At 33.2% G+C, this 13,117-nt stretch overlaps 1 protein-coding gene across 1 annotated transcript; it reads left to right on the forward strand.

The window, feature by feature from the left end:
- The first annotated feature begins 1,354 nt into the window (after nt 1-1,354).
- On the forward strand, nt 1,355-3,916 carry LOC123542512 (zinc finger protein 888-like). Its single transcript, XM_053530912.1, has one exon. The coding sequence runs from the start codon at nt 1,437-1,439 to the stop codon at nt 2,979-2,981; it is 1,545 nt and encodes a 514-aa protein (XP_053386887.1). The 5' UTR covers nt 1,355-1,436; the 3' UTR covers nt 2,982-3,916.
- The last annotated feature ends 9,201 nt before the right edge of the window (nt 3,917-13,117 follow it).

Genomic DNA, 13,117 nt, shown 5'->3' on the forward strand with positions numbered 1-13,117 from the left:
TCTGAAATTTCATTTATGTCAACAGATTTATTTGGCAGATCCTTCTTTTGTTCACTTACAATAATTTTCTTTTTGATTACTTCCCTTTTACGTCACTATAAATAGCTTATTTTTAGCAACTTTATTATTGGCCGTAGGGAAATCCCGAGACCACTTTTCTGTGGTACAACATGGATGGTACTTCCAATTTTTAGGTGTATTTTGACATATCTGTACCTTGTAAGAATTTGTTTTTCTTTTTGGTTAAATTTCATACTTTTTTGTTCCTGTCCTTTGGACTTAGATATTTTTTCTGAGGACCTTCTTGTCCTCAAGTGCACTGATAACAGGTGAGCGATATAGGGCCATCATGGCCCTCTTGTTTTAAGATTAACTTCCCTTAGTTGTTACTATTAATAACTTACATTGTAACTTTTTTATAATTGACAGTAGGAAAAAACCAAGACCACTTTTCTGTGGTACAACATTGATGTTACTTTCAAATTTTTGGTGTATATTAAGGTATGTCTACTTGGTAAGGATTTTTTTCGTGGACTTAGAAAAATAAAAGAATTACAATAATTTCTAAAAAAAAACATTGTAAACAACCACAAAATTAAAATTCCATTTGCAAATACAGGTGCTAGTGTCAAGAAATTTGCTGTGACGGGCGTATATTGTGACATTCTGGCACTCTCGTTTGATAAAGTCATACATTTCTATTACTATCAAAGCTATTGACTTGAAACCTAAAATACTTATTGAACATCAGAATTTACATCAGGAGAAACAGTCCCAATAACTGTGATTTGAACTTTGACAGAGTTATGCCCCTTTTTAACTTACAATTTTCTTTTGATAAAATCAAGTACATCAGTTACTATTAAAACTTTTTACTTTTACTTGAAACTTAAAATAGTTATTTACTATCAAAGTCTACACCAGGAGAAACAATCCCAATTACTCTGATTTGAATTTTGACTCAGTAATGTCCATTTTTAACTTGGATTTTTTTACTGGCAAAGCTCTAAGTCAGAGTCAAACACTGAGAAAAGTCGAGTGTGCTGTCTTACAGACAACTCTTATTTTTTATGTAACATAACAAACAGGTCCTAGAAAACTCACAAATTATTTAAACATGTATAGCTAAATCTAGCAAGAAATAGCTATAAAATCAATGACTATTGTTCAATATACATGTCATTATTATCTTATATAATATAGTGATTATCACATTCCTGTACTGGTGTTGGCTAAATTTTACTAGGAGCGGGCCGCTTTTGGTATAAAGTGTTTCTGAATGCGTTTACCATGAAAGTTATTTTACAATATACAGGCGAGATAATTTGTAAATTTTAATCTATTGCAGATCTATGTGGTCATTTGGTGGATTTTAACTATTGTATTTATTCATCAATATCGGGAGTACTAAAAGCAAACGAGTAACAAACATCTAAATGCAGAAAACATTTGATAATACTTACAGGAGAGAAATGTTTGAACCTAACAATAATATTCTAGTAGAAAACAAAGAAAATATAAAAATGCCTGAAGAAGAGAAAAGCTTCAAATGTGATACTTGTGATTTTGCATCTCAATCAAGGAATAAACTGAAGATTCACATGAGAAAACATACAGGGGAGAAACCTTTTAAATGTAATCTTTGTGATTATGTAGGCAATCAGAGAATTTATCTAAAGCAACACATGAGAATACATACAGGGGAGAAACCCTTTAAATGCAATTTTTGCAATTATGCAGCAAGACAAAGAAGTACTTTGAAGTGTCACATGATGATACATACAGGAGAAAAGTGCTTTAAATGCAATGTTTGTGATAATGCATATTACCTTAAAGGTAATCTTAAGAAACACATGAGAAAACATACAGGAGAAAAGAAATTTAAATGTGACCTTTGTGATTATAGATATAATACAAAGTGTAATCTGAAGATACACATACAGAGAAAACATACAGGAGAGAAACCCTTCAAGTGCAAGATATGTGATTATGCATGTGTTGAAAGTACTCACCTGAAGGGCCATATGAGAATACATACAGGAGAATATCTATATAAATGTAAAAAGTGTGATTATAGATGTAACCAATCCACTAATCTGAAGAGACACATGCTAAAACACACAGGATTGCGAAGCTTTAAATGTGATGTTTGTGGTCATGCATTTTACACAATTTATGAGCTAAAATTACATGTGGGAATACATACAGGTGATAAATGCTATAACTGTGATATTTGTGGTTCTGCATTTAGGTCAAAAAGTACTCTAACGGCACACATTGAAACACATGTAGGGGAGAAACACTTCAGCTGCGATTTTTGTAACTATGTTTCAAATACTAAGGGTCATCTAAAGGAACATATGGCAGTGCATACTGAAGAGAAGAGCTTTAAATGTAATATTTGTGATTTTTCTTGTAACTCGAGAGCCTATCTGAAGACACATATCAATATACATACAGGAGAGGCAAAGATCTTTAAATGTGAAATTTGTGATTATGCATGTCACCATCGTAGTAATCTAAATAGACATATGGCAATACATACAGGAGAGAAACGCTTTAAATGTAATTTTTGTGATTATGCATGTAACCTGCGCAGTCAGTTAAACAGGCATGTTGCAAAGCATTCAGGAGAAAAACGCTTCAAATGTGATGTTTGTGACCATGCATATCATGATGGCAGTCATCTGAAAGAGCATATGGCAGTTCATACAGGAGAGAAACGCTTTAAATGTAATGTTTGTGATTATGCATGTTATCGAAGAAACGTTCTGAAAAATCATATGAAGATACATACAGGAGAGAAAAGCCGTAAATGTAATATGTGTGATTATGCGTGTAATAATAGCAGTGGTCTGAAGAGGCATATGGCAATACATACAGGAGAGAAACGCTTTAAATGTGGTTTTTGTGATTATGCTTGTAATGAAAAAAGATCTTTGATCAGGCATATGAAACTACATACTGAAGAATATAAATGAGATGTTTGCGCTTATGCGTGTACTCTTAGATTTTACCTACCTCAAAATGCATATGCCAAACAGAAAGGGGACACAGTCTTTAGATGTGAAGTGTTTGACCGTGCACTTACATTTAGTTCATATTAGCTTGAACGACTATATGAATTAAGACTCTCTGACTAATATGATAGTACATACATGAGAGAAATATTTCATATGTGTCACGTGTTAATGATGTGTGTAATTAAAACAGTTATGTGAAGACTCAGGAGAAACAGTTTTGAACATGATTTATAATTATGCATGTAATATATTCAAATATATCTCTTCTATGCTTCCATCAAGGCAGATTTCATGGATGTAACATTTCATGGGTCATATATAACAAACGAAACCTTGGATATAAAGAACAACTTTTCATTTTTCTGATATTTATTAAATTGCACAGATACAACAAAGCAGATTTATTTTGTTTAGTAAATTTTGTATATAGCATATAAAAGTCATCGAAATTATATTGTTGGAACTCACAAAGATTGTCTCAAGACATTTTAACATAAACATTTCAGAGAAAAGTTCCAGTTATTAGTGTTCACGTTTTTAAAATATAGCAATTGCAGCAGGCAGATCACAAGTTTAAGTATAGGATTGGTAAATCCGTGAATCGTGCTAGCGATTCCTGTTTTAATTGCCTATCCTATTCTGTTGTTCACTTCACATGAACGACAAAAATGTTTCCTTCCTTATATTTACATTATATTTCCTTTCCATTTGTTAAACATGTTAAAAAGATTGAATTGAAGTTGCGCACACTTTGTTACATTTAACTATAGGTTAGAGAACACCAGTTGTTTTCACATAGCCTTCCATTATAATGTTACGGGGTTTACAGCCTTCTTTAGATAGAAACATGAATATCCAATCACTTTTTTTCTAGAACTATCTTAGTTCCACCAAAATATTGGACGAAAAATATATGAATCGTGATACTGTATATAAGTAATTCATTTTTAATCAAAATTAACAAACATTACCTTATTCACGGTCATACACTTACTTTATTCCCAGTTAGTACTTTTTGTGCCCCCCCCCCTCCCCCCCAATGAGTGGTGGGGGCATATAGATTTGCTCTTGTCTGTGCGTCCGTCCGAAGTTCGTGACACGCCTAGCTCAAAAAGTATTTGATATAAATTGATGAAACCTTGCGTGAGTCTTTATCATGATATGAAATTGCGCACCTTTTATTTTTCGTCTGGCTCCGCCCCCTAATTTTAGAGTTATGGCCCCTGAAATAGTCAAAAATGCACATTTTCACCTTGTGACACCCCTAGCTCAAAAAGTATTTGATATAAATTGATGAAACCTTGCGTGAGTCTTTATCATGATATGAACTTGCGCACCTTCTATTTTTCGTCTGGCGCCACCCCTATTTTTAGAGTTATGGCCCCTGAAATAGACAAAAATGCACATTTTCACGTTGTGACACGCCTAGCTCAAAAAAGTATTCGATATAAATGGATGAAACCTTGCATGAGTCTTTATCATGATATGAACTTGCGCACCTATTATTTTTCATCTGGGTCCGCCCCGTATTTCCAGAGTTATGGCCCCTGAAATAGTAAAAAAATGCACATTTTCACCTAATTATGTGCCTCACTCAGAAAGTATTTAATGTAAATTCATGAAACCTTTCTTGAGTCTTTATCATAATGTGACCTTGCACACTTGGCATTCTTCTTGAGAATTTTAGCATTTATTACAGAGTTATGGCCCATGAAATAGCCAAAATAGTGGATTTTTTGTTTGTGATGCTCATAGCTCAAAAAGTATATGGTATAGAATAGTGAATCCTTTTCATATTTTTTTTGAGGCTATACCCAATTAAGACTGCAAACATTTGACTTATTTCCCCTTATTTGTGACAAATGTACCAGTAGGGGGGCACACCCTGTGTCCTACAGACACATTCTAGTTTGAACTGATGGTCTCGTGTACCAATATTTGCCATCAAACAGAATAACTATTTTCCACGTAACTACTTCATTTTGTCAACCAAGGGTAAATAACTGTGATCTTGTGCCTACTTCATCCGATTTAAATTTTGAAACATTTTCCGGTGTTTTGGGCTTTACCTTACGTTTCAAATGGGACTGTTTAACCGTACGAATTCGGAATAATACAGTATTTTTTATTCACGTGTGTCCAATACGTTTATATATTGTATGGTCACATGTTGCAAATCAACGTTCATGATTGGATAAAAGAAATAAATAGATATAGAATAAATCCGAACATAAAAGGAATCAATTGTTTATTATGATATTGATACGTGTGAGGTACTTATGACAAATATATGGTCACTATGTGTTACATTTACTGATAGACCTTCTTGGTTATATTGTATCTGTAATGTATTCCTTTCTTGTTTTCTTAAATATGCATGTTATTTGTCGTTTATATGGTTTATATATCACTATTGAGGAAATTATGGTAATGATGTAGCTTTCATCATATTTCAAGGGGCCTCTATGGCCGAGTGGTTAAGGCCGCTGACTTTAAATCACTTGCCCCTCATCGATGTGGGTTGGAGCCTCACTCGGGGCGTTGAATTCTTCATGTGAGGATGCCATCCAGCTTGCTTACGGAAGTTAGGTGGTTCTAACCAGATGCCCGCTCATGATGAAATAATGCACAGAGGGGAACCTGGGGTCTTCATGTGACCTATAATTGTGTTGGTGCAACGTTAAACCCAACAACCTCGTATTTCAAGCTTATATATATAATAAATTAGTACATTGTGTCAGGAAGGTCTAATACGCAGTTGTTCCAGATTGTGTACATTGTGTATGTAAGCTGAATTACAGTCTAATCTGTTCTTCTGACGGCTGCCTTAGAAGTTGGAACCAAACCGTGAAACGATACAAACAAGATAAATAGCAAAGTAGGTCCACAACAAAAATAAATTACTAGATCGAGTTGTAAATTCGGCCAGGTCGTATATTCGGCCATCCACTGTAATGCTTTTTTTCGAGCCAGATGCTCGAGAATGCGCATATGCAAAAAAGGTGTTATAGCAGCAGGTGAGCGCAAGAGTCTCTCTGTTAACACACGTTTTCTCTCCTGTTAAAACATCCCGAAAAGTAACAATAACAGCAGTTTAATGTTAGAATGTGTAATAAACAGTGACGTAAAAATTAAACTACGTCATGCCGGTGTGAGAAGGATGACAGGTGCTTTTAAGTCCCTGTTGGCAATCATTTCCCACAAGGAATGCTATTGAAAATTGATTACAGTTTGTTGAAAAAGAACGATTTCAGCTGTAGCATCGATTTATTTCCAAGACAATGTTGAAATTATAACCAACTTTATGTTTAAAAAGAGGCCGAATATTTACAACCTCTACAAGGTAAAATGATGAGGTTAAACCTTCTACTTCTACTTCTACCGGTTAACGGCCTCCGTCCGATATTTTAAGCGCAGATTTATTGTTTACCATACTGTAAACAGCCGTTAATAACAATCAATATTGCTTGTATTAAAGCACGTATGGTAGAAATTTTGTACAAATCCGTTGTAGAAAGAAAGAAATATTTATGAAAAACTGCAAAAAGCGGCCGAATGTACGACTCGAACCAGTATATCGGAAAAATATAGCATACTGGATGCTTAAAAATACAAAAACAATTACATTATGATTATTTGCAAAATACAAAAATGAGTTAAGGGCATATAATAGGACAGTGCTTTGGGAGGAAGTGGAAACAGCAAGGATGAATATTCCACAGGGAAAGCAATTTAAAGAACAAGGGAAATTCATAACTTTATCAAGACATCACAGTACATTAGGGGTTCCAACTGACCAGTCAGATTGCTGCATTTTCGAGTACCTGCCAGTTTCCACTTGGAAGTAAATTTACAATGAATTTATAGTGACTTTAGAAATAAATATCATACTATTTAAGAAATTAAATTAAGGTTTAGCAGTATATCACAAAACAACAGATTTTTTAGCAAATGAACAGCATCTTGACAAACAACTTATCTGTCGAATACATGTTTTACTGTTCTTTCCCACAGAGTTGGATACTTAAATTATTCTTAATGAGTTGTCCCCCTTTAAATAAGAATACCATTTGTAAAGAAACAAATGTAAACAATTGTAAAAACCGATTTTTACCTGGTTGTATAAAGTTTAAACACTCGCACGATGTTGCAAATGCATCAAAACGAAGACATGTAACAGCTTTTATAAAATGGTGAGTTTTTAAAACCGCTGAACTGTCCAGAAGTGTGGCCCCTTCATGCAGCCCCTTTCCGGAATTAAATACATGTATTGATCAGGTCGGATATCCGGGCACTTCAGCGTATCGCGTTGCGTAGCAACAAGCGGAGGTGACAGCAAACGCTAAATTGTAATTGAAAAGCGTTTCATGTTTCACTAGTGCTGGTTGTTTTTCTTTGCTTAAAGTAAAATTTTGGGCAATATTAATAAGTCAGTGAATTTATAATGTAGCATGATGTTCCAGAAATCACTCCCGAGAAAGAAACCTTTCTTTTTTAGGGTTCAGGCGTGATATTCATCATTGATCCGTGTAAGCTGCAAGGTCTCATATTTGTGACGGACTGGATGAAAATTATAATTTAAAAAATCGGAGGTCTTTTTAAAGTAAATAAAACAGAAAATCTATTTCATCTAATTAGGTTTCTCCATTCGTTTCACTTTTCTCGTTCTATTTAGTAGCCTGCCATTAAAATAGTTCTGAAAGCCAGATAGCTTATACTGTGGTGTCAAAAGTGATTCAGTCACTCCAAATTTAATCAAATCAACACCTCTTACCTAAATTCTCATTCGTCATAATTCAAAGCTTATTAGCACATTATGCGTAAATAGTGGAGAAGGGATTTTTTCTCCCTCGAAGGGTATCAGGATCACAATAGCATTTATAACACAAAGCGGTTTTTATATGTTACAATTGTTTTAAGGATAACATGGTGTAATAGCCATATTTCATATCTTGTAACTGGATGGTAATATTTAAATGAAATTTGGTCACTTTAAAGACATTCAAAATTAAAAACTTTTCACCGAGAGATTTTTCAAATTTTATCATTTTTTGGGGAGATAATCGGTATTGAAGTTAACATTGATGCCTATGGGAAATATATAATTTCTTTGATTATGAGAATCTGAACTTGAGTTTCAAGAATATTTTGCGGTAGAAAGCTGCATTATATGATTCTGATACAAATATCAATAAGAAATCTAAAATTCCCTATAGGGAGTAGGAGAAAATCAATTTTTTCTAGTTTTCAGGGGAGATAACTCATGAAAAACCAAAATTATCAGGGGAGGTAATTTAAAGGAAATTTTTGAAAACTTCTGTCACGATATAACTTGTCAATATGCACCTGATTTCTGTTGTTTGACATTTTTAAAGCTTACATTATCAAGTTGTATGTACGCTTTTGGTGAAATTGAGGTCTATTACACCATGTTATCCTTAAATGTAATATGACATCTAGAGCTACTGTGTTACACGCGGAGATAAAATGATATATATAATAACTGCATGCTAGTTTCTTTTTTACGAAAAGCCAGGACGTATCAATAAATTGATGACTTCCAATTACGAAAATACTAAAAGAAAATACTGATCTCTGTTTTGTCAATTATTTAAAACTGAGAACGATAATTTGCACGCTTTGTCTAGAATAATGTTAGTCATATCTTGTAGTTTTCAATATCCATTTTTTTTGTTAATTGTTAGACTGTCACAATTGCCTGCTTCCACATACCACAAAATTAAAGCATTCATTCCAGTCATAAATCACTATCGAAACCAATCAGTATGTGGTATATTGATGAAAATCAGTTTTGACCAGTTCCTAATGACTATCACTTTTTAATAGATTGATTTCCTGTTTGTTTTATCCCTCTGATGTACCCCTTCGGGGCCTCATGGTAATTTCCTGTCTTATCCGTTTGATGTTTGCCTTCAGGGTCTTATGATATTTGGAAGATGCACATTATTGTTATTTGCGTGTCAGTTGACAAAGGGATTAATAGAGCTACTACATAAAAAAACTTTAACCAATACACATGCCCGAACATTTAGTTCATTTGAAACTTTAAAATTAATTCACCAAACTATTTTTTGGCTGGAAGGACATTTCTTCAAAAAAAAAATATCTGCAATAAGATTACATATAGAATAAAGTAAAAGTTTTCAACTTTATTTAAATGACTTTCATACTTAATGTACTTCGACATTATAGCATTTTACATTAACTAAATAAAATATATTGCACACAGTACATTTCAGAAAATGGCAACAATATAATTATTTCAGAGCATTAAAACATTTAGAAAATCAGCTTATTTAAAAAAGACATAAAAATATCAGAAAATTAATTTACTATTTATTTGATCTGTTCTTTCTTAAAAAGAAAAAAAAATCAAGACACTTGAAAGAGATGAAAGAAACAACTGCTACGATTTCAAGCAAAGAAGTTGAATAAAAAAAATGTTTTGTTCTCAGATATTTAGTTTAGATTAATATATATATAGCAAACTGAGAAAATGTTGAATAAGCTTGGGAACTTGTTTTAATTATATCTGATCCGTAGCGCCGAAGAGCAGACAATACATAATCTGTCACTTTTTCCAGACCGTTTTAAAATGCCACAAAATCATTTATCACAAAAACCCTACTTTTTTTTGAAAAATATATAGATTGTACCATAGCGTAAGGACTGCAGATGATAAAAAAGATGACTCTTGATTTGTTTTATTTGAGAATTAAAACATCACAACCCACACCGCTAGTTAATTCGCTACGAATTGCGAGGTCCTGCTTTCACCTCCAAGGTAATTTGCATAATCGATTGCTCCGGATGTGACGTCACGCCGACCTGATCAATAAGTAAATTGACAATGGTTTTGTAGAGTAATGTAAATGTTTTATATGCTGTTAAATTTTCATGTAAAACAATGCATTCTTTCTATGATTTGATGACGTTCGAACTTTTTTCTTCGAAGTATGGACCTATATTCACTGCACATGCCTCAGATAATGCTTCAAACAACAAAACTTTGATCGATTTAATACCTTTATTTTAGTTAAAAGTTTGAAATTTTAAACAGAGAGTCTATGATAAAGTCCGACTAAACTGTAATCATACGCAAGTGAAATTAGTTTCATTCAGCAATGTTTTGGACATGTTAAAATTATGAGCCCAATCAGTTTCACGCAGTCTCCCCACACCACAGACGACAGCGAAAATGTACGAAACACAACACACAAACACACAAATGAATATGAACTATTTATTTTAGACATTTTCATACAGTTCTCATTCAGTCTGAAAGCAACGTTACTAAACAGATTATCTCTGACATCGGCCAATATAAAAATCACATTTCATAAGCCCATATGTTTTTCATTTCGTATCTGGTCACAGTGGGTTTTTTTCGAGGATGGCTTAAGTGCCATTCTGTTACTTACCAACATGGAATATTAAGGCTTTATTTCAAGCAGATTACCAAATAATTTACTTGGTAAGATATTTGTCTTAACGTTTAAAGTTACCATTGCAACAGAGATATTTGAAACATCTAATTTCATGTTTTAGTTTACAAGAAATTTCATTGAAAAATAATAAATAAAATTATCGTTTAATCAAAGAAGTATTTTATAGCTTTTTAGTTTAATGTAAACTTCAGATCATTTTATTTCTAAAGTACTATAGGTATTTTTTCATGTTATTTGCACAAATTTCAATTACATGTACAATAATACTAATAATTGTTTCGATTATTTAAGTCTAAGACAAAGATGAACATTCCGCTATATATGTAGTTTAATAGATGTTAAGTATTGTTATAATCAAAGAGCTATAAAAATAAATAGATTGGCAACTTGAAAGGCATATAGAGCAAATCTCGCCAACCTCCCGTGACAAAGAAACGAGATCTCGTTTACCGGAAGTGGCACTTTCTCCACGCGTCATTTTGTATGCGAAAGCAATTATTCATCGGTAAAATAATTATCACTGTATGACCACGCTTCTTTCGATGGCAAAAAAACCCGTGTACTTCGTGTCTTAAGACCATTTCACATTAAACTAATTTTGTTTTAGAAGCTAACATGTATTTTAAATGTAGTTTTAAAGGTACAAATTGTAACTCCATGCTCGCCGATGTTTGTTTTTAGTAAGATAACGCCGAATCACGCTCTGACACGAGCTCACGCGAGATTACAGCCAGTTGCCATTCTGTGTATTTTATACTTCTTTGTTATAATATAATAGAAAATATATCACAATATATTTCACTTCTTTCGCATAAAATCTGCAAGTAATGATGAATGATATTTCTTTAACACCTTTGTCAGTTAAAAGACGCGCTTAAATTTTATTTTAGGTAAAGTAAACATTGCTTACAGTCAAGCTTATCATATTTTATCAGAGATATATCTGTCGATTAATAAAGAGATCTATTGTCAAGTTCCCTGTTGATAGTTGCAATATTTTGACACTGATAATTAGATAACGAGAATCATCGGCCTGTGGAATTTTTCCACTCATGATAAAAAGATTGTGGCTTCGGGTGTTAAGCCATATTTCTTCATAATATTTATCTCATTTACCTTGTGATAAATTAAAGTGAATAATTTAATAAAAAAGAATGAATTTATTGTGGATTATCTAGAGCTATTACTTTAAGGTAGGGACATTTTTAGCTCATCTGATTTTTTGAAAAAAAATGATGAGTTATTGTCATCACTTGAGCGGTTGTCGGCGTCGGCGTCGGCGTCTGCGTCGGCGTTGCCTGGTTAAGTTTTATGTTTAGGTCAGCTTTTCTCCTAAACTATCAAAGCTATTGCTTTGAAACTTGGAAGACTTGTTCACCATCGTAAGCTGACCCTGTATAGCAAGAAACATAACTCCATCTTGCTTTTTGCAAGATTTATGGCCCCTTTTGTACTTAGAAAATATCAAATTTCTTGGTTAAGTTTTATGTTTAGGTCAACTTTTCTCCTAAACTATCAAAGCTATTGCTTTGAAACTTGGAATACTTGTTCACCATCATAGGCAGACCCTGTACATCAAGACACATAACTCCATCTTGCTTTTTGCAAGAATTATTGCCCCTTTTGGACTTAGAAAATCAGTTTTCTTGGTTAAGTTTTATGTTTAGGTCAGCTTTTATCCTAAACTATCAAAGCTATTGCTTTAAAACTTGCAACACTTGTTCACCATCATAAGCTGACACTGTACAGCAAGAAACATAACTCCATCCTGCTTTTTGCAAGATTTATGGCCCCTTTTGGACTTAGAAAATATCAGATTTCTTGGTTAAGTTTTATGTTTAGGTCAACTTTTTCTCTTAAACTATCAAAGCTATTGCTTTGAAACTTGCAACACTTGTTCACCATCATAAGCTGACCCTGTACAGCAAGCAACATAACTCCATCCTGCTTTTTGCAATAATTATTGCCCCTTTTGGACTTAGAAAATCATTTTCTTGGTTGAGTATTATGTTTAAGGCAACTTTTCTCATAAACTATCAAAGCTATTGCAACTTAAAACTTGCAACAGTTTTTCACAATCATAAGTGGACACTGTACATCAAGAAACATAACTCTATCCTGCTTTTTGCAAGAATGATGGCCCTTTTTAGACTTAGAAAATCATGGGTAGGACAATATTTCTGTTATACAAAAAAAATCAGATGAGCGTCAGCACCCGCAAGGCGGTGCTCTTGTTTCCCAACTATTTGTTCTCTTGTATTAAAATTGCATCTGTAATGGAAAAGTATTAGATTACTTTAATTGTCTACTCAATTTTTTATTTATAGATAGATATCAGCTCCGTGTGTTTAGCTGTACAGTAGGTCGCCTGTAGACTTGCCATATTTTTGTTAAATTTAGGCGTCGGCAATAGGGTAGGGATAGAGTGCGAAATGGACTTTACGTCTACGAAACGGACTTTTATTTTCTTAATTGTGACTTTAATTTAAAAGTTATCTGTATTTTCATCAATAGATATAATAGATAAGAGGTAAAACTAAATGTTGGTCACTTTTGATAAAATATTTTTCTAATTTATAACCAAAATATTACAATTTATTAAGACCACGTCCTCCGAAATGGACA

This window comes from Mercenaria mercenaria, chromosome 19, assembly GCF_021730395.1.
Source record: "Mercenaria mercenaria strain notata chromosome 19, MADL_Memer_1, whole genome shotgun sequence".
Taxonomy (NCBI): domain Eukaryota; kingdom Metazoa; phylum Mollusca; class Bivalvia; order Venerida; family Veneridae; genus Mercenaria; species Mercenaria mercenaria.

Excerpts from the sequence above, each read along its gene's own strand:
- LOC123542512 (XM_053530912.1), top strand. The coding sequence starts at position 1,437 with ATGCAGAAAACATTTGATAATACTTACAGGAGAGAAATGTTTGAACCT.